Below are 23,431 nucleotides of genomic sequence, written 5' to 3'. Positions count from 1 at the left end.
GAGGCCCGCATACCGCAAAAAAAAAAAAAAAAAAAAAAAAAAAGAGAGAAAGCGTGACATGAAATAAAATGACAGACAAAAGTATATATCATTTTTAGTGCAAGAAAGTGGGATAAATACACCTATTAAAGAAAAATACTGATAACAAATCAAATAGCAAAATTCAGCCATAGACCATATATAGGAAATGCACATAAAACAAAGTGATTTAGAAAGGTGGAAAGAAAAGGAATGAAGAAACTCACAAGGCAAGTGCAAACAATATTACACAAGGTTAATTTCAAAGTAAAATAATTGAACGGAGGAATAATAAATATATAACCACAATGAAAATCTAACTTGAATTTTATCTACCAAATAACACAGTACCAAAATTGGCAAAGAAACTAGAAGAACTAAAGAAAAAATAAACAGAAACATAATAAAGTAAAGGAGTTTCAATTCACCTCTCAGCCCAAGACAGACGAAGCGAACAAATACTATCAGCCCTCTATGCACAGATGCAGAACCCACAGATACAGAGGACTGACTGTACTATGCCATTTTATATAAGATTTGGAATTCACGGGGCAGGGGGGGGTGGGTGTCCTGAAACCAATCCCCCACGGATACTGAGGGACGACTGTATATTGAGCTTTATGCCCTGAAAACAGAGAATACATCTTCTTTTCAAGTGCCCAGGAGACAGTCGTAATAACAACTGTATATTAGGCCACGAACATTAAAAAATTCAAGAAGTAAATAGTATTAGAAATGAACAAAAATAGAAAATAAACCTGGTCACCTATATAGTTAGTTTTTTTTTTTTAAAAAAAAACTCTCAAACAAGTGTTAAGTAAAAAATAAAATCAAAAGTGAAATCACATAATATCAAGCTATAACAATAATAAAAATATTGCATAGCAGAATCTATGTACGATATGTAGAATATGGCTAAAGCAATGCTAAGAGGATAATTCACAGTCTTGAATTCTTGAAAGAATGAAAAACTAAGCTTTCAACTCAGGAAATTCACTAAAGAATAACAGCAGCAGCAGCACGAACAACAAAAACCTAAGGAAAGCAGAAAGCAAGCAGAAATTCAAATACAGAAAAGTTACATAAACTAACCAGATCAAGGAAAAAAGAAAGCACAGATACACAAAATTAGAAAAAAGAATGGAAAAATATTTTCCTCAATTTTATCTCAAATCTTATGAAATGAATGATTATATAGGAGATTATGAAACCATCCAAAGTGACCTGAGGAGTATATGAAAATCAGACTTAACCTACCAAATGAAGAAAAGCTGTCCAAGAGTTGGTCCACCCTCAAAATATACAAATGAATGAAATAATGAATAACTGAATTAAATTAAAAAATCAAGGTCCAATGATTTCACAGGTACCATATATCAGAACACCAAGAAGCCCGTAACTCCAATCTAATTTACATTGTTCTAGAGCACATAAAGAGAAAGCAAGTTTCCATTTTAAAAATGAGAATCACGTGATAAACACCCAAACCAGAAGAGGGTAGTATAGAAAAAAATTACAAACCCATTATCACTTATTCAACTAATTCCAAAATCTTAAAAAAAATACTGACATAGAATCTAGCAACACATTCATGGAACATAGTCTACCTTAACCAAGTGAGATCCATTTGTGAACCAAAATGATGATTCAAAATTAAGAAATCTAGCATAATGTGATCCAATAATTCAACTCACCATATTAATGGCTTAAAGGAGTAAAACTACAGTCATTCCATAAAAAAAATTTTTTTTAAGCTAAAAATCAACATCTATTCCTGGCAAATACTCTTTACATAGGCACAGATGAATACATACACACACACACACACACACACACACACACACACACACACACACACACACAGTGCAATACTAGAAGCACTGACATTGAAATAAAGAATAAAGTACAAGTACTATACCACTATTACTTATCATGGTTCTGATACAATGACCATCCAATGAGAAAGAAAAAAAAATTAGAAAAGTTGCAAAATTATTATGATTTGGAGATGAAAATCTAAGACAATCAACTAGAAAATTTTTCAGAATTGTTTAGTTTAATAAGGTTGCCAACTGAAAACAATAAAAATCAATAGCTTTCCTATATACAAGTAAGCAATTAGAAAACATACTGTAGGAAAAACCCATTTTATTTATAATGGGAATAAAAGAAAATAGGAATAAATTTCATAAGAAATGCATATATTCTACATAAAGAAAACTTTAAAACACTAAAAGACATAGAAATTGACTTGAATAAATGGAACATACTCTTAGAGAGGAACATATTGAGAAAAATTTAAAGGTGTCAATTCCTTCTGAACTGTGAATGTAGAGATAATGTTATTAAAAACAAGTCCAGGACTCTTTCCAGTAAAGTTCACACCAAAAAATAAGTGTTAAGAACATGCCAGGAAAATTCCAGAAAAAACATTAATGAGGGGATCTTGATTAAATTACTTGATATAAGTAATATAAATTACTTACATAATATTAGAGTATTTAAAACTGTTTGATACAAGTGCAGCAATAAGCAGATCAATGGAACAAAATACAAGGTCAGAAACAGACTCAAGTATAGATCAGAATTTGGTATATAATAAAAATGACATTTCAAATCAGTTGGATAAAGACAGATTTTCTTAATATACAGAGTCCTTACAAGCCAATGAGAAAAAGACCAACAACCTGATAGAAAAATAGGCAAATCATAAGGAGTTGCCACTTTTACCACCATGATAACAATGATCAAGAAGTTTCATAAAACACTTTCACTATTGGTATTGATTAGGTATGGGTAAACAGGTACCCCTTGTTTCCTGAAGCCTTTTTAGAGGCAATTTGGCAACATCAAATTTCAAACGCCCTCTGACCCAGCAATTCTACTCTGATCAATTATCATACAGGTGCATTCACACATGTAAACAAAGATGTACCTACCCGGATATTCTTTCCAATGTTGTTTAAAATCATGAAAGGCTGGAAACAATCTAAAGGTCCATGTATAAGCAACTGGTCATATAAAACTGTGATACATACATACATCTATGTACATATACACATAAAAATATTATGCAGGTAGAGCTATATATGATCTTCAAGATATATTATTAAGAAGACTTACTTTTCAAGTATTCTTCTTAGGCATTATTGAATTTTTATTTTTTTAACCGTATTTTTTTCTCTTTTAAATGAAGTAAAAACTAAAAGTGAATTAAAAATAAAAATGAAGTAAAATTTAAAGTTTGGTAACTGAGACAACCCATTTTGTAGTGCTCTTGATGTCTCAATGTGAGATTTATTCCTGAATAACTGGATGGAATCAGCCAGAGCACATTCTTCAACCTATGATTTTCCTTCTTGGAAAAAAATTAAATAAATTAATCAGATAAATTCACAGGTTTACTTTACTGTCTTTTTAGTGCATCTTCTAGGCATCATCAAAATGTGAAAGAATATGGAAAAAATAAAGCATATAAAACAGAAAAAACTGCTATACATAATATGTTTAGAATCAAAACTCTCTTATGCTCTGTATGTGTGATTAAAATAAAGAAGTAATTGAAGACATTTCTAACATCAATTATTTTACTTTAGGTTGAAAAATGTGCCTTTAACTCTTTCTTGTTAACGGTAGCTTGTAAGAAAATATTGATAATTTTAAATACAGATGTAAACTTGAACAAAGAATCAAATTAATCAGATTATGGCAATTTTTAAGTATTTACAAAGTAAATACTACAACTAAATTACACGAACATAAGATTTTAATTATCCTACTTTCTGACTGCCTTAAAGAGGAAGAAGAGAGAAGTTACCTGAAGCTGATGGACAAATCCAGCATTAGGATTAATACAAAATCTTCTTTCTTGAACGTAAGCAAATGCATCTCTGAAAACAAAAAAAGAAAAAACTAAGGTGATAATATTATTTCATGAATTAATCTAAATTTTTCCAGAATTTATCTAAAATAGGAACTTACCTAACAATTTACCTAAAATAGAAAACCATAATCATACAGCTTGTACTACAGAGAGGTAGTGAATTGTAGTGGAAAAACCGAAAGCATGGTCAGACTAAGTATCACAATTCGCTTGCTTGCCAGCTGTGTGTCCTAGGGGACACTTCTCAGCTTCTTTAAGCTTTATTTTTCTTATCTGTAAATTAGGCATTATAATAATTCCTATCTTGGAGCACTACTCTAAAGATGGAAGATAATAAGTATAACACATCGTGTACAGCATCTGTCACAGAGTACATGCTCAGATATGAGAAGTATAGGGACTTCCGTGTGTTGTTGAGATAAAAGTGCCTAGAATAGTATCTGGCACATGGCAGAAACCCAATAAATGGAAGTTATTTTCACTATTAATATTATTACTGACACAACACCAAATAATAAAGAGAATATATAAAACAAAATCTACCAGGCATTAATCATTTTCAGTTAAATAAAAGCATTTGTATTCAAATAATATTTAAGAATTAACACTTTTAAGCAAACTTTTCCATTATAATTTTAAGATAAAAAATACCAAATAAACTAAAGCATTTGGGACTTCCCTGGTGGCACAGTGGTTAAGAATCTGCCTGCCAATGCAGGGGACACGGGTTCCATCCCTGGTCCGGGAAGATCCCACATGCTGTGGAGCAACTAAGTCCATGTGCCACAACTACTGAGCCTGCACTCTAGAGCCTGCAAGCCACAACTACTGAAGCCCGCGCGCCTAGAGTCCGTGCTCTGCAACAAGAGAAGCCACCACAATGAGAAGCCCACGCACTGCAACGAAGAGTAGCCCCCACTCGCCGCAACTAGAGAAAGCCCACATGCAGGAAAGAAGACCCAACGCAGCCAAAAATAAATAAATAAATAAATTAAAGGTAACTTGGGAAAAAAAAAAACTAAAGCATTTGAATGTCTACTGTATGTGAGGCATGTGGATCCAATGCTGAACATAGCTCAAATGGAGAGGGTTAATGGGGAACACAGCATTAGAATGGAGAGATTGATAGGGGCATGTCATGTGAAGTTTCACTGGCATGTTAAGAATTATTAAGGATCAGAAACCTTTGAAAGCTTTTTAGGGTAAGGTAACATATGATCAGATTTATCTTTTGAGAAAATCGTTCTCACTGTGGTGTGGAGAACAGAACAGACTAGAGAAGGAAAGAAAACATGAGACCACTAAGAAGGTGACTACTGGAAGAGTCCAAAGGAAATATGACTAGAGCTTGGATTAGGGACATTAAATAATGATAAAGAGAAAGAGCCAGATTCAAGGAATATTTTAGAACAAAAAACAGACAGGATTTGGTAAAGGATCAGTTTGGGACATGAGGAGTGAAAGAGAAGGAGGTATCAATGATTACAACAGATTTCAAACTTGTACAAGACACACTAAGAAAGAAAATACTGTACATTGGCCAGCTTTTTTGGTTTGTTTTAGGGTGAAAAGCTCATCAGCCTGTCTCTGTCTCTCTTTTGTCTATGCAATATGCTTGGAAAAGATGATTTTGGATACGACAAACAATGAGTACTGAATAGACACTAAAACAATTCTTAGGTAATTTTTCATGCAACTACTGTTAAAGGAAAACATAATAAATTAATCTTTTAAACAAAGCAAGCAATTACATCTTTGTCTAAGAGTTTTAAAACTCAGATTAACCAATTCCCTAGTAGTAAGCAAGCAGTTTTCCATGGGTTATTCCAACTATAATTATCTTTGGTTTTTAAAATAACAAGAGTTAGCACTAGCTCCATAAAATAACAAACATTAGCCTAAGTGGATCTATACAAGGTAGACAAGCTACAAGGATTAAGAGACTTAACCATGGGATAAAAGGGCCTGCCTAATCAAACATGACTAGATGACAAAATCAGGAGATTATTAACTTAAAGCTCCTAAACCATCTCCATTAAGCTTTATTTTAATGAGAATCTAAATTGTGGCTAGGTTTCAGAGTACTTTCTTACCTGTACTTCATTCCAAATGTTTCCATAATGTATGCAATAACAAAGGCAGCACTGAAGAGGGGGAAAAAATTTTTAGAAAAAACCAGAAAACACAACTCATTAATTAAATGCAGCAGAAAGAAAGATTATCTCTTAACTTCATACCTCCTGGAGATTCCTGCATTCCCATGGACAAGAACTTTTCCTGAAAAACAAGAAATAGTTATTCTAATAGAAAGATACCTCATTCAGCAGCTAAAATATATTGAAACTAGGTATCATACTACAATAAAATAAATCTTTTCGTAAACATTTTATGTATTTTATATATACAACTTGGATACTTATTAATTTTCAAATCCTTGAATTTATTTATATTACCTGTGTGGAGATTACAGTAGACTTTTAGGTTAAAGAGATTTAAAGCTGACCCAGAACATGAAAAGTAGTTCTATAGAGATATTTAAGAAAGCCTATCCAAATGAAACAAGAAGTTGGGAAAATACAAATTTGGGAAGTCTATTATACATAAATGCAGAATATGAAAGCTGTAATTAAGACAAATACTAACTAAAAAATTAACTATCATAAATAATTTCCTAAAAATAAACATAAGCTAAGTAAAGGAATATTATTTACCTCCACTTTGTAAGCTCCCATCAATAAATTCTTTAGTCTGAAGGCAAAAGACAATGTGTTATAATAAAACATGTGGAGTAACATAAGCATAAAATACATACATACATACATACATACAGTGAAACAAAATATACTGAAAATAATTTCCTGATTATTTATATGAATAAAAATTACCTTACGTCAAAAATCTCCAAAATGCTACAAATACAACTATTACAAGTTTAAATATTAGTTTGAATTTAAGAAATTCGAAGTGTGACTTCTCAAATATTTGGAGATCATAAAAAGGTTTTAAAAATAATAAATTAAAAAAATATATAATCCCACAATTTTCAGACATAACAAAGTAAAAGTAGTATAGGAGAAAATCATGTTTCATTAAGTTTTAGAACCACAATTAAGAGGTCAAATCACAAATAAATTTTAAATGATATTAAAATATTGATACCTACCATGGGGAAAAAACGTATTATATTTTCAACTGGATTATCTGCAATATCCAAGACTAAATATCTGAAAACAGAATATTTTGTGATAAGCACATTTTCAGATAAAACTCTATTCATATATAAAAAATATGAAAATTTCTTGGCAACCATGAAAATAATGCAAAACTTTCAAAATATCATATTCCCAAGAACCGAGCCATAGATTTTATACTGCTTGAAAGCACAGATAGCATTTAAAGCCTTAAATAGCACGTTAACATTCTCTGATACCTTAGTATAAAAAAAAAATCTATCTGCTTAAAATAGAAAAATCACAAGTAGGAAGAAACCTTCCTCTAGATCAGAGTGGACCTGGAAAATAAAGACAAAAATTGCCTGTTTTCCTTATTGTTATTCTTCTATTTCTACCAACTTCCCTACGACTAAAAGATTTTTCTCTGGATGGCCCTGCCACCTTTCCTCACAACCCTAGAGAGCACAATTCAGAGGAAGCCCAAAGTCTGAGAGAGAAGAAACTAACCAAAATAGAAGGCAGCAGTCTGACAGAGCCGTGAGTCAAACATTCATTGTTTGAACTAAACTTCAGTAGAGCAACAAGCAACAAAGACCACCTGTCCTGGAACTTTACACCTTCAAAAACATTTAAAATAAGTCATTTTAATATACTAGCCTTATTTTGTGAAAAACTTCTATTTCTAGAAATTCCCTGGCAGTTCAGTGGTTAGGACTCGGTTCTTTCACTGCTGGGGCCCTGGGTTCGAACCCTGGTCAGGAAACTAAGATCCCACAAGCCGCGTGGTACGGCCAAAAATAAAAAATAAAAACTTCCATTTCTAACCTATCCAACACCACCTGTTTATTAACACAACTTAGTTAAGTAATTAAGTTATAAAATTTAAAGTCAATATTGCTTTAATGATCATTTTGGTGGCAGCAACTTCAATAAATTCAGGGCTTATCACACAGAAGCTGTATCCAGGACATTTTGGCACTAAAAACAAAAATTCTATACAAATTAGAAAGCTATATAGTATGGCATTTTAAAATATAACATTTTCATTTTCTTTAATATACACAAGTCTATATGTGTGTATACATAATACACATATACAGTAGAAAAAGTTTAGAAGGAAATATACCAAAATGTTAAAGTTATGTTCCTCTGGGTTGTGGATTTATGGATGACTTTTAAAATATTTTTCTTGGGTCATTCTGTATTTTCCAACATATCTATAAAGAACAAGTATTTCTTTTGCAATTAGAAAAAATTCGATCTATTTTATTTTAGATTACAGATATTCCCTTTTTAAAACTAGTTTTTATTAACTGAAAAATGTGTACACACAGTAAAAAATTCTAACAGTATAAAGACATCTGCAATGAAACCTAGGTCTCTCTACCATCCCAGACCCTAAATTTCCCTTCTCAGAAGTAACTACTATCAAGTTTCTAGTCTGTAAGTCCAGAAATTTTCTATGCATATACAAGAATATATGCCTAATGTACTGCATATATTTTTAAACACATGGCTCTGCACCTTGCTGTTTTCAGTTAACAAATCTTGAAGATTAGTCCATATCAGCACACAAAGAAACATTTCATTCTTTTTCATGGTTACAGTATTCTATTGTGTATTCACACAATATATTTTATAGTCTCTTATACTGATGGACATTCAGGTTCCTTTCATCTTACAAACAATAAAGCAGAACATTAAAACAGTTTTAACATACATGCTTTTATACAAATATTTCTAGAATGATATCAAAAAAAGAGTTAATAGTAGCTGCCTCCTAGCTAGAGATAGACTAGGTAGCTGGGTTTAGGGGAGGAAAGAGACATTTTCCTTATATTCCTTTTTGACCCTTTGGCCTTTGTATCATGTGTAATATATGCTTTATTTTTTTAAATGAAGCTAAAACAAAGAACATTAAAAACCATCAGATGCTCAACCTCATCATTTTAAGATAAATGAGAAAGGCAAATTAAAACTACACAAGATACCATTTTTACTCCAGGAGATTGGGAAAAATTAAAAATGTTTTATAATTTTGTCTTAGAGAGATACCAAGGAAAGAGTCCCTCTCATTTACTTTACAGTGGGAATGTAAACTGATACAACTCACTGGAGGGCAATTTGTAACATCTATTAAAATTTAAATTTAAATGCTCACGTTCTTTAATCCAGCAATTCCACCTCTACAAATTTATCCTACTGATGTATTCACATATGAATTAAATGATATATACAGGGATACTCACTACATTAGCAAAAGTCTGGAAACAATCTAAATGTCCAACAAGAGGAGATGGGTTGAATAAATTTTAGTACAGTAAAACAATGGATTATTGTGCAACTTAAAAAGAATAATGCGGGAGTTCCCTGGTAGCCTTGTGGTTAGGATTCTGGGCTTTCACTGGTCGGGGAACTGAGATCCTGCAAGCTGTGCAGTGTGGGGGGGAAAAAAAAGAAGAATGCAGCTAAGAAATAATATGAAGCAATCTCCAAAATACATAATTTTTTAAAAAGGCTAACTTGATCTGTAAGAATATGTTTATATATGTAACATACCTCTGGAAACATACTCAAAAACAACAGATACCTGCAGGGAGGAGAACTGAGTATCTAGCGGACAGGAATAGGGAAACCTACATGTTTTTGAACATTTAGAATTCCACATTCTGTGCATTAATTACTTTTAAAAAATATTTTAAAGGAAGTTTATTCTTTAAATGATGTACTGTATGACCCATCTTTATAAAACATATATATATACAGAAGAAAAATCCAATATAATAAAATCAACTTGAAATAAAAACATGACATGTTTGCTACCCTTAACATTTTTATAAATTATAGCAACAATTCTTACCTAAATAATTGTTGAAAGTTGGGTTTAATAAAGTTTGCTTCAATATTTTGTCTTATACATATTATATGAGTTATTCCATGTTTCTGTAGTATAGGTAGCTATTAAAAAAAAGGGGGAGAAATAGTTTAAAATACAAAACATCATCTTATTGTAAAACAGATATTTGAAAATACACAGGACTCAACTTTAGAACTAATGTAGCCACATCTGAGCTTTAAGTACAGGGGATCAAAGCTAATTTCATAATAACATACCTGAAGTGATCAGCAAAATATTTCAATGATTCAAGGTTAATACACTACATGTCCTCAAAAGGCTAACAGGATTATTTTATATCTATAATTTTAGAGCTTGATATGACCTTAAAGATAATTTATTTGGGAAACAATACTACACCTTCATTATATACCTTATTGTACACTTTGACCTTTGTATCATGTGTAATATACTTTATTACTTATTTATAATTTACATTTATATACTCTTTATTATTTATTTATAATACTATATAGTGGTTAAAGGCACGGGCTTTTGAGTCATGAGAGCCCAAGCTCTAGATCCCAGCTCTGCTAATGACCTGAGCACTGTGGCTCAATTTTCTCACATGAAAATAAGGAAAATCCTACCTATTCACTTGAGTGGTTGTGAGAATTATATAAGAAAATATGTTTGGCATACTGCCTGGGACACACAGCAAGGGTTTTCAGTAAATGGCAGTTACATATATTGACTACAATTTTATTTTTTAGAGAGGACTACTATGACATAAACAGTTGTTCAACATCACTGATCTCTAGACTACTCCCTGCCTCTCCCAGTACACTTTTTCTACTATAAGCCAGAATTAAGTTATACAATTCACAAAAACTAATTAACCTTTTATGGTTTAAAAATTCTCCTAAAGTTAAAACTGGCAACTCCAAAGGATATTATATTCTGTGGTGCTTTTGGGCTCTACATTTAAAACAATTTAACATGACAACTCTAAGAACTATCAAATAAATTTTTATTTGCAAGTGACTATAGGTTTCAGTGAAATTTACAGGTGACATGTTATTTTAATAGTTAGAATATAAATTCCGTGAGAATAAGGACTTTGTTCACTGATTCATTCTAAGTATGTATAAAACAGTGCCTGGAACATAGAACTTGTTCAATAATTATATGTTCAAGAAACGAATGAACAAATCATGAAGAATCAGAATTAATAACCTTGAGTTTTCTATTTTCAGTTTATAATCCTATATATTTAATTCCCTTTCTGTAATAAACAGTCCAGAACAGCAATACTAATAATTCATGAAAGAAGTCAAAGAATAATTTCTATTTGTTATAGACTGAATGTTTTTGTCTCCCTAAAATTCCTATGTTGAAGCCCTAACCTTCAAAGTAACGGTATTAGTTGGTGGGGCCTTTGGGAGGTAATTAGATATAGATGAGGCCATGCGGGTGGAGCACCCATGATGGAATTAGTGCCCTTACAAGAAAAGGAAGAGACATCAGAGCTTCAACTCTCTGCCATGTGAAGATACAGCAAGAAGGCAGCAAACCACGAAGAGGGCCCTCACCAAAACCTAACCATGCTGGCACTCTCATCTCAAACTTCCCACCCTCCAGAACTGTGAGAAATAAATGTCAGTTGTTGAAGCCATCCAGTCTATGGTATTTATTAAAGCAGCCTAAGCTAAGAAAATGTGGTTTTTAAATGTTAATTTTTGCAGCTAGGTTTCCTATGTCTGGCATAGATTAGAGTTAAATTATCTTTGTATTTCCTGAGTACATCCTGAGACAGGGGAAAGGAGGTAAGCATTTGGTAGGATTAACAATGAATCAATGGGGACTTCCCTGGTGGTCCAATGGTTAAGACTTCACCTTCCAATGCAGGGGGTGCAGGTTCAATCCCTGGTCGGGGAGCTAAGATCCCACATGCCTCGTGGCCAGAAAGCCAAAAAACATAAAAAAAGAAGCAATACTGTAACAAATTCAATAAAAACTCAAAAAAAAAATGGTCCACATCAAAAAACAAATCTTAAAAAAATAATAATAAATCAATGTTCCATATTCACATTTATGGAAACTCCAAAGTAAATTCAATATTCATTCCTTTGTTATGACTGATCTATGATATGTGACGTTTTCATATCTACTCTATTAATGTGGGAAACTACAAGAAGACATATATAAAATTAGGGATAAAAACATGTTTTAACAAGCCTGGATGGCATATTAGATTACTAAGTGAAAAACAAACCTTAAGATAGAACCCAAAAGTAATAGCACACAAAATAGTTTTTACTTTTCAACAGACTTTCATTCATACAAAGCAAATTATGACCTTATCTCATACCTACAAACAACAGAAAAATTTTAGAAAAAGAAATGGTTCACTACTTACAAAGAGCCTAAATATGTCCCTTTTATTAAAACTGTATTTGAATGTAATAAAAGATAGGCTAAACTAAGTGAGTTTATTAGAACAGGAGTTTATTCCCTAAGGTTTCTTTATCTCCGTTATTCTTTTGGATGATGAAATGAAAAGAAATATGGGCTGTACTATAATGACTCATGGTGGGAAATAATCAAATTTTGCCATAGAAGCTTTTCTTCAATCCAATGAGACTATGGTGAAATTAGGGGGAAGAGATTTTGAGACGATAGATCTGTAAACGAACACTTATAAATTAATGTGAGAAAGAGTATAACAGGTATATTTATAAAGTGCAGTGAGAATACAAAAAGTAAATAGTCTAAAATCATCCCGAAGGCCAGTATTTGTGAATATTACATTATTTGGGCATAACTTTGTTTTTACAAAGTAAGTCACAGTTAATTCTATAGTTATCTACCATATTCTTTCCTTAGTATTTCTTTACATAGATTTTTTTTTTTTATCAACGTCCCACCTTTCCAACTTAGCTGTAGGCCATCAAAATGACTAGGGTTACTCTTAGATAGTCCTCAACAGTCAAAAAGCCTTCCAGTACCAAAAGGAATGACATTAACTTTAAAAAACTCCCAATCATCTAAAATTCGTAAATACATCAAATTATTTCATAAAAGCTTTAAATTCTACAGTTTTTATAAAACCTACTGCAGGTAAGTATACACAAGAACACTGACTTCTAAACAGGCAGGTTATTAGGGAAAACATTTGTGATATAATGTTTCACATTATAATTCAAAGAGAATTAGCACTGTCATAATTCATAGGGCTGAATCCTCTAGAAGTGACAATAACACTGTTACATATATTTGAATGAGCTCTACCCTTTTAACTGTGTAACTGAAGAAATACATTTCAGGTTAACTATATAGGACATCTAGATATACAGTACAATACTTTACAACCTGGAACATCCAGACCTCTAAAGTCTGGAAGAACAGAAGATTTGAATCACTTCAATTAAAATATGTGGGTGTGTATGACTGCATTCGTATACACTCGTGCACGCACACTCGCTTACCCTTTAACTAAAATGTTAAATAACCTTATTTTGGGATTTAACTGTATCTCATATTTTTCAGAAACTATAATTAGCAATTACAGATGTCTAATATCTTAGAGGGTAAATAAATTATTAAAGGTCAGTTTTTGGTAAGTCTTTTAAATACATGGATTTCATGAGGAAAAAAATACAAAAACTCATTTGTGATTTGTGGTTAAACATGAGAATCACTGGTCCAGTAAAATTTGGAAAGAAGTAGGTGCTCCAGAGAGACAACTACTGTTAATATGCAATATCGGTGCACCCTTCCTCAAATAAAACTCTTTCTACTAAAAAAATTTACTCCAAATAGTTGGTTAATAAGGTCTCTTGATGAATCTAAAGTTCTTACCTTGCTTTTCATGGCAGAAGAATATGGGCCTAAAAACAATCCAGGCAAAATTTCCTAGGAAAAAAAATGAGCTATTTACCATCAGCTATTTAAATCTATACAAAATATGTACCATATAAGTGGATTAGCTGAGTGTTTTCATAGCTGTTATAATAATTTGCTAAAAAGCTTGTTATTTAGGGAGTATCTTCTAGCCACACTGAGCAAATGATTGGGAAGAGAAATGCAGATGTGCTTTATATAATCAAATGACACCTTTAAAGTTGAAATGTAGTTCTGAAAAGTCAGGTATTTGAACTTCCATAGTGCTTTTTATAAACAATTTGAGTAGAATTACTATATTGTATTGCTGTCTTTTAGATTACTAAAACACCCCTAATTTTACTTCTATTCTCTGCTATAGTATAGAAATAAAATAGGTATAAAGAAAATCATCCCTTTGGAATTACACAACACCTTATTCAGTCAAATCAAAAGTAGTACAAGATAAAACAATTACAACTTTTATCTATGTAAAGTATTATTGCAAAGCTTAAAAAAAAGACTATTGACTACTGACAGAGTTTCAGCAATTTAAATAAATAATTTCTGAATGGTGAATTAAAATTTATTCTATGTTAATTCAATATAGAAAGCTTTCAGTGTGAATTCTATTTGAATTCAATATAGAAAGTTTTTAGTATATACAGTATATATCATACTCTATATACTAATATAATTTTGTAGTTTGGTTCTATGGGACATCAGAATTATTTGTGTATAGGTGTGATTTCTTCTAATAGCTTCTTGTGGGCAGAAACTAAATTTTCCTCATATTTGCATTCCCCATAGCACCAAGTAAAATGCCCCACGGGTAATCACATACTTTTAAAAAGTGAATTTTCACAAAGAGAGAAAGGAAACAGATATTTAGAAGTCAAGGGATTCCTGAGAAGGGGAGACAATGCTTGATCTTGGGAGTAGCAAAGTTGAAATGCAAAACAAAAAAAGTACTGCTATGTGGGTTAGCTATCACTAATTCATTCATTCCATACTGTATTTTCAACTCAATCTTCTGGAGAACTTCACTATGAAAGTTGACTGGAAATCAGACACAAAGATGAGCAATTAGTCAAAAGGGTGATGTGCTTTACAGTCAACTCTCCTGAGTTTATCTAAGCTAGACAAACACAGAAAGTAAACTGCTTTCAGAAATAATACAAATATTGTACCCAATTTTTCAGATGAAGAAAAACAAAGTGACTCATTAAGCACAAGCATATGTTACTATGTCCATGGTTCTAAGAAAGAAATTTCATCTCCCATCTTTTTAAGAGCCACAATTAACTTTAAATATGTTAATATTTAAAATACTCAGTGATGAACCTACAGATCATGAGTCAACAGGACTCAAATCCTTTGAGAAATTAGGTTAAATTATTTAACAATGATAGTAACAGTAATACAGGCTGGCTGGAATAAATAAGAAGGTTGTCATACCTGCATCTCTCGTCTCATAGGGTAGGTCCACTCCTTAAAAATGGAAGGAAAACATAAGAAAAGTAAATAACATTATGAAAAAAGTCACCCAATTAAAGGTTAAAGATGTGATATACAAGTGTATGGAGTTTGAAAAAATACATTATACTTATAGAATGTTCTATAAAAATAGCAGATTCAATTGGCTTCACAAACACCTAAAAATTTAAGTGACAAGAAACGATTAAGGTAATTCTTTAAATAACTGGGCTTCCAAAATTATGATTATGTTACTTTATAATGGATGGAATAGTTCAATAATTATAAGGACAGGTATTCCAGAAGTTTCTCTCAAAAATGATCCTCTCAATCAGAAATGTCAAATAGACTTTTTGTCATTCGTGCCAACTCTAATCAACTGGCAGTAGATAGCTAAAACCCTGTGTGGAGAAAGACTCAAGGAAGTAAAGAGTGCTGTGGTCATTGAGCAATATCTGCAATGATGAAAGAAGAACAGAATGTGGTAGGCATTTATTTGCCATTCCTGATCTAAACTGCCAGATGCTCATCAAACAGCCTTTCCCATATCTCACTTGGGCTTAAGATTCTGTCTAGTTCAAGTTCCTTTACAGACACACTTCACCAAAGTACAGAGTTCATTCTTGGGATGCAGACCAAGATAAAGAAGTTGGAAAATAATGCAAAATGCCAAAAGACAGAAAATATTTTAAAAGAAAAAGAAAAAAGCAATTACAGTGAATTGAAATGAAGAATCAAATATAGTACAGATAGTCCTCATTTGTAAATGGACTACATTCCAAAAGTTTCTAGCTTGGTTGCTTAAAACTCAGAATTATAAACAGTAATTAGGTTTCTAAAGTTAAAACTGCAAAAAGTTAAAAAAAAAAACTTTTTATTTTGAAATAATTTTAGAATTACAGAAAAGTTGAAAAAATAGTACAAGGAATTCCCTTTACCCTCCATCCAGATTCCCCAAGTCAGAAAAGTATTTTTAACATATAAGGTAGAAATGTTATATCTCTGTAATGGAAAGAGAGAATAGTACTCCTACAAAGACAGTCAGCATTTTTTTTAAAATAGAGAAACAAAATACATTTTTCATTTTTTTTAATTAAAAAAAAATTTTTAATTTTATTTATTTATTTATTATTTATTTATTTATTTGCTTGCTTGCTTGCTTGCAGTACGCGGGCCTCTCACTGTTGTGGCCTCTCTCGTTGCGGAGCACAGGCTCCGGACGCGCAGGCTCAGCGGCCATGGCTCACGGGCCTAGCCGCTCCGCGGCATGTGGGATCTTCCCGGACCGGGGCACGAACCCGTGTCCCCTGCATCGGCAGGCGGACTCTCAACCACTGCGCCACCAGGGAAGTCCACATTTTTCATTTTTAATCTTGAAAATTGGTCTCAGCAATGTAGTAGAAGCGGATTATAAACCCTGAGAAACCATCTATGAAATGACTGTTAAAATATATTTTTAAAAGTATCTTTAAATGCATAGCTGAACTAAGAAGTGAGGGAAATCCCCAGAGAGACACATACTCATAAACACAAGAAAGCACAAAACCAGCAAGGGTAGTAAGCACTGAAACAGAGCATATTGAAAAGATCTGCTAGTCTTTTCATGGCCTTATATTTCTTTCTGTTCTTTTAAAGTGTAGGTATAAAAGAACTCTTAATGAGGTGCTAAAATGCCCAAATCTGAATGTAGAGCTCAATCAATTTTTACAAACATATATACCCATATGATCACCACTCAGATGAAGATTTCCATCATCCCAGAAAGTTCCCTCATTCTTCTTCTCAGTCAATATCTCCTGTTTTCAGAGGTGACCACTGACTTCCATCACTACAGATTATAGTTTTGTCTGTTCTGGAACTTCATGTAAATGGAATCATACAGCAGTACTATTTTATGTCTGGTTTATCTCACTCAATCTAATGTCCGTGAGATTCATCCATGTTGTTGTGTATGTCAGTAGTTTGTTCTTTTTCACTGCTGTGCAGTATAGTATTGTATAAATATTCCACAATTTACTCATTCTCCTGTTGGTGGAGATTTAAATAGCTTCCAGGTTTTGGCAATTATGAATAAAGGTGCAATGAAAACTCTTTTATATGCTCTTTGGTGGACATATGCATTTATTGCTCTTGGATATACAAGTGGCAATGGAATGACTAAATCACAGAGTAGGCCTATATTTGGCTTTACTAGACACTGTCAAAAGTTTTAGAAGAGCAATTTACACTCCCACCAGGAATGTATGGGAGTTCTAGTTGTTCTACATCCTCATTATGGCCTTAATTTTAAATGGCACGGCACATGAGACAAAGCCTAGGACCTGCTGAAAGTCAGATCATGACCAAAAAGCTGGGACCCCCAAAGGGCAACACCCTCAGTGAAAGATAAAGTGGAGGGAGTGGGGCCTCACTTCATCCCCATAAAAATGAGTACTCTTGCCTTTCCTAGATTTGGTTCTGAGTAGGTGGTGGTGGTGGTAGTAGTGGGGTGGGGTGTTCCTAACCAATCTGGTCTTCACTCAGGTTTGGCATTAGAATGCAATTATCTTTGTGAGGCCAAGTGAAAATTTAATGTCAAGTGGTCCTGGGTAAATAGTGTCCATGGGCTCCTGGGAGAAGCAAATGCATTTTCTCTCTGGAGGAACATACCGTAAACCTAGATCAGAAATAATTCAAACAGATAGGCTCCAATGAACTTGCAATATAAAATTCATTAAAAAAAAAAGAGGAAACAAATCACCATGAAAAGTGATACAACTGAATCACAGCCACAAAGATGGCAGATATTAACTACAACAATGAAAAATACAACACATTTAATATATTTAAAGAAATAAGAGTACCATAAGTATGACCAAAAATTAAGAAACTAATTTTTAAGGGAGCCAAAAGGAATATGTAGAACTGAAAAAGTACAACTGAAATGAAAAGTCAACAGATAGGCTAAACAGAAGGACACAGAGAATCTGTGAACTGGAAAACAGAACTAATGAAATGACCTAAATTCAGAGATGGAAAATATGAGCAGTTAATAGACATCTAAGATAGAATTAAATGGTCTAACATCCATAGAATCTAAGTTCCAGAAGGAGGTGTAAGAAAATAAAGGAGAGATATTACACCAGATATTAATGAGAATTTTCCAAAAGTAGTTAAAGATACCTCAGAAATAGGCGGCCCAGTAAATCCCAAGCAGGATAAAGGGAAGAAATGCACAGGTAAACAGTGAAACAGCAGCACAGCAAACCCAGAAAGGAGAATTTCTTTTTCCAGACTAAAAGTAAATAGAAGACTGAAAAAGAATAGAGGCCAGAAGACCTACATATATGCAGTCAATTACTTTTCCTGAAAGACACACCAAGGCAATTCAATGCAGAAAAAGAAGTCTATCAACAAGTGGTGCTGGAACAACTGGATAAATGTCTGGAAAATAAAACAAATCTTGATCCTGACCACACGTGTGTGTGCGCATGCACATGCATGTGAGCACACACACACACACACAAACATCTCATCTGTCTTCATTGCTGTATCTATTTCCAGCACTTGATGACAGTACCTGGCACATAGTAGGCACTCAATAAATAATTGTTGAATGAACGAAAAAGAGTGTGTGTGTATAAACATAGTGCAAAAATGATATAACTTCTAGAAGAAAACATAGGAGAATATCTTTGCAACCTTGGGAAAAGGAAAGATGTCTTAAAGAGGGCACAAAAGGTACTAAGCACAAAGGGAAAAAACAATTTAGTAAATTCGATTTCATGAAAATTAAAAACTTCTGCTCAAGGAAATACACTGCTAAGAAAATGAAAGATCAAGCCACAGACTGAAAGAAAACATTTGTAATACATATATCCAACAAAAGACTTGTATCCAAAATACAAAAATACACACCAACAATAAAGTGAAAACATAATTTTTTAAATGGGCAAAGAAGTGGACAGACATCTCATTATGGAAGATATCTAAATGGCCAATATCACATGAAAATGTGCTCAACATTAGGGAAATTCAAATTATATTAAAACAACAAATTCAAATTCAAAGCACAAGATACCATTACATACCCACGATTGACTAAAGTTAAAAAGTGACAACACCAAATGTTAGTAATGATGTGGAGCAAGTGGGACTTTCAAACATTGCTGAGTATAAAATGAAATGTTAATAATACACTTACCCTATTAATCTAGCAATTCCACTACTAAGATTTACCAAAGGGAAATGAAAACATATGTCCACGAAAAGACTTGTACAAAAATATTCAAAGCAGCTTTATTCTTCATAACCCCAAATAACCCAAATGTCTATCCATGGTATACTCATACAATGAAACAGTACTCAGCAATGAAAAAGAACCAACTACCCATAAACACAATGTAGATGAATTTCACACGTATTATGTTCAGTGAAAGAAGCCATAAACAAAACAGTCCATTTTGCATGATTCAATTTATATGAAGTTCAAGAACAGACAAAACTAAACTATGGTTACAGAAATCATATTCGTTGCCTAATGTGGGGTGGGGTAGGGGTTGCCTGGAAATGGATATGAGGTAACTTTCTATGTTGGGAGAAATGGTCTACATCTTGATACAAGCAGTAGTTACACTGGTGTATACATTTAACAAAACTCACTGAATTGTACACTTAATATCCGTGCATTACACTCTATGTAAATTTTATTTCTATTAAAAAAAGAGAGAGCATCCAGACAAAAAAGACAGATTACATATAATGGAAAGACAATTTGACTGACCCTGACTTCTCAACTACAAGAATGGAAAGGCAGAAGACAGAGGAATAATACATTCAAAGTGGTGAAATAAATAACTGTTAGTTTAGAATATATATCGAGAAAATCGTCTTTCAAGAACAAGAGTGAAATAAAAGACAACTCCATACAAACAAACAAAAGAGAGTTTACTACCAGCAGACTCTTATTAAAGGAACTTCTAAAAGATGTTTTTTTGAAGAAAAGGTACTACTGTCTCTATTTTACATTTCTATTTTAGGTACAGAGAGCCTACATAACCTGACATCAGGTTCACGTAGTCTGACTCTAGAGTCCATTCTCTTAATCACTACACTATACAGCCTCTCAATGTAAGAATGAACTATAAGGCAAACATATAGTTATATTTAAACAAATACTGACTACATAAAATAATAATAATGATTAGTTTATAGCAATTAATAGAACAGAAAAAAGTATATAATTTACAAGCCAGTAGAGGGGGAAATGTAATCAAACTGTACAGACTGAATGTTTACCTGCTTTTTTAACTTACCAATATGTAATAACTTTTTAATATTGAAAAACTGTTAAAGAAGTTAGGTCAAAGATTCTTGTCATTTTAGTCACAGAACCGCTAACCATTGCACAGGGCCTGCCAGAGAATAAGCACTGAGGAGATCCACGGTACTAGAGTCTATGGATATGGATCTTATTTCTTTTTCTTTTCTTTTTCTTTCTTTTTTTTTTTTTTTTTTTTAAAGATTCTCTAGTAGTCTAACAGTCAGCCTTACCTTCCGGAAAAAAATCGTCAGAGCTGTGAGAAAGAAGAAAGCAATTAAAGAAATGTGTACTTTTGAGTTTACCTAAAATGAAATCTCTACATTATGTGTGATGAAAGAAGAAAAACAGAGGAACATATATAGGGAAATGGTGTACATATATTCCAGGGAATACTATGCAATATGCCAGATGGCACTTAAAGCCACAGGATAAACATGTGCTTCTTTCTGGTGTATCAATTTTATCAGAAGTTTTGTTTTTTGTTTTTCTTTTTCCTGGAGAAAAAAAGTATTTTCACTGACCACCAATTTAAAACATTAAAACAAACATGAACATATGGAATAGAACGCAAAATTTACACAAATTTTTAAGTGAAACAGGATTCATATAAATTTTGAGCTTCTCATAAGGTTTTATTCAATAGAACATGTATGCTGTATTTATAGAAGAAATATTACAGGAGTAAAAAGCAAGCTGTATAGAAGAGAATGAAAAATTACTCCTATTCACAGGACAGACAAGCATGCAGCCTACTTTAGTGAGCATGACTTGCTGTAATAGGCAATACTCCTGATCTCAGGAGTTTACCCCTCTTTGTTTATCTAGCTCTGATTACTACCTACAGAACAAATCTTAAACCTGCCTTGCCTACCAATTCTGCCTTTAGTGTACTACATCAAGATTTTGAAAGTCATTCATGCTTACAGTCGTGCTCTACCAGACACATATCTATCTGAACATGTCTCTAATAACCAAGTCTTGGGTGTATCACACTCAATCTTAATCTCAACCTGCCCACAGTTCCTAAAATGCATCAATTTAGAGATGGGAGTATTAATGGGTCAGACTCCCATTATAACTGCCAATGATCTATTTTGAATTACTAGTGTAGATAATTAGTAGAATCAACTTCCCAAACTTCGATGATTAGCAAAGCAGTCCAACTATATTTCTCACACCAAAGCAAGCCTGCTAAGCTAAAATATCCTTAATTGTGAAATACACCATGCTTCTGACAGAAATTCTCAAGTGAAAATCCTTCAATCAATATGAGATAGAAGGTACCACATATTAAAACACCTTTCAGGCTCTTTTCTTCCTTCTCAAGCAAATGCAGTTACATGGTCTATAAAATCACATTTAGGGGACAGCAAAAAATGCTATAAAAATGTTCAAAGGCCAATAAACAAATAAATAAATTCACCAAAGGACACAGGCTGTAACCTATAAAAACTTAATTCTTATCATCAGATGGATTAGGGTGGTTGAAACATGTAACTTTTAGAAATACCAAGAGGATTTTTTTTTTTTATACAGGTTGGGGGAGTTCAGGAAAAAAACCCCACAAAACATCAGAATACTATACCTGAGCTGGTACACTTCACAAAACAGAAAAAGTAGTATTACAGTTTCTCTCCTCCAAAAAAAATAGTCCTCTTCAGAATAAGCTCTTTCCTTTAGTTCCCATGCCTAACTCAAGCTTTACTTAAACCAAAGGACCAAAAGAGATTTTTACTCAAAAATGAGAGGGTTGGGGGGATATGGAGAAACAGAGGGGCATTTAAGTAAGATGCTTCTAAATTAGTTATTCCAAAACCTGGCTGCCATTAGAATTATCTAGCTCCATCTTAAACCAATTAAATCAGAATAGGGGCCCAGGCATGGTTATTTTAAAAGTTCCTTGGGTGATTCTACTCTACAGTCAGGTTAAAAAAGCACCACTCTAAACTTAAAGGAGCTAGGAGAGGGATCCTCAGTCAGACACATTAAGCAACTCTTATTTTTGTTTCTGTACTAAGAGAATCGAAAGAGAAAAGAAAATGGAAAGGGTAACATTTAAGTTGCCAAACTGCAGCTGAAATAAATATCTCACTTTCTATCTGAAAAGAAGATAAAACATTAATTCTTGAATTATAAAAGCAACAGCCCTAACTATGTAACTAATTTGTTTAAAAATTGTTACTGTAAGCTGCTCTTTTTTTCTTCACATGTAAAAAAACTACTGTAATCTTGCCACAAGTAAGACTCTACTATCAAAACTAATCAACATTCTTTCATTAAGTCAAAAAACATTCGTCAAGCTTATGATATATATCAGACACTGTTAAATGAAAGAAACAGTGGCAAATAAGACAGAAATTTATTGGTGACCAAGCCTCCTTATGAAACTTTTAGGCTATAGTGGAAAACAGACATTGATCAAAATTATAAGTATGATAACTGTTACAAAGGTAGGTATAAAAGTAAAAGTACCAAGTGCTACAGAGGTTTATAAACCTGGGGGATTGAACTAGTCTGGAGAATGGGAGAGGGGACAGGAGGAACTGGCAAAATCAGGGAAAGTTTCTCTGAAGAAATGATGCCTCAAGTGAGATCTAACCCAAGAGCAAATAGTAAATGAGGAGAGGGCAAGGGGAATGCTGGCAGTATGGTAGGGAAATAGTAACGTAAACGTCCTGAGGGAGGGGGAAAAAACTGAAGCATTCCAGAAACTGAGAGATGATGACTATGGATAGGGCACACAGAGAATGGAGCAAGGGAAAGAGTAGCTCATGAGATTAGAGAGGCAGGTGATGCCAGTTCACATGGGACCATGCTGATGACGTTAAGGGTTTGAACTTCATCCTCAAAACAATGGTTCT

General features: G+C 33.0%; 1 protein-coding gene across 2 annotated transcripts in view; it reads right to left on the bottom strand.

The window, feature by feature from the left end:
- Positions 1-23,431, bottom strand: part of STYX (serine/threonine/tyrosine interacting protein) — a 35,192-nt gene that overhangs the window by 8,652 nt on the left and 3,109 nt on the right. The window contains exons 2-9 of one of the 2 annotated variants that reach the window (XM_007119217.4): positions 15,251-15,283; positions 13,772-13,825; positions 9,935-10,032; positions 7,065-7,125; positions 6,613-6,649; positions 6,139-6,178; positions 5,995-6,045; positions 3,836-3,908 (exon numbers count right to left, since the gene is read on the bottom strand). In XM_007119217.4, coding sequence (XP_007119279.1) covers positions 3,836-3,908; positions 5,995-6,045; positions 6,139-6,178; positions 6,613-6,649; positions 7,065-7,125; positions 9,935-10,032; positions 13,772-13,825; positions 15,251-15,283 — 447 coding nt within the window. The remainder of the gene's footprint in view (positions 1-3,835; positions 3,909-5,994; positions 6,046-6,138; positions 6,179-6,612; positions 6,650-7,064; positions 7,126-9,934; positions 10,033-13,771; positions 13,826-15,250; positions 15,284-23,431) is intronic. The other variant, XM_007119218.4, reaches the window with a different exon arrangement.

The sequence above is a fragment of the Physeter macrocephalus genome, chromosome 11 (assembly GCF_002837175.3).
Source record: "Physeter macrocephalus isolate SW-GA chromosome 11, ASM283717v5, whole genome shotgun sequence".
In the NCBI taxonomy this organism is placed as follows: Eukaryota; Metazoa; Chordata; class Mammalia; order Artiodactyla; family Physeteridae; genus Physeter; species Physeter macrocephalus.
Note: the sequence above shows the minus strand (reverse complement) of the source record. Positions and strands in the feature narration are given on the sequence as shown.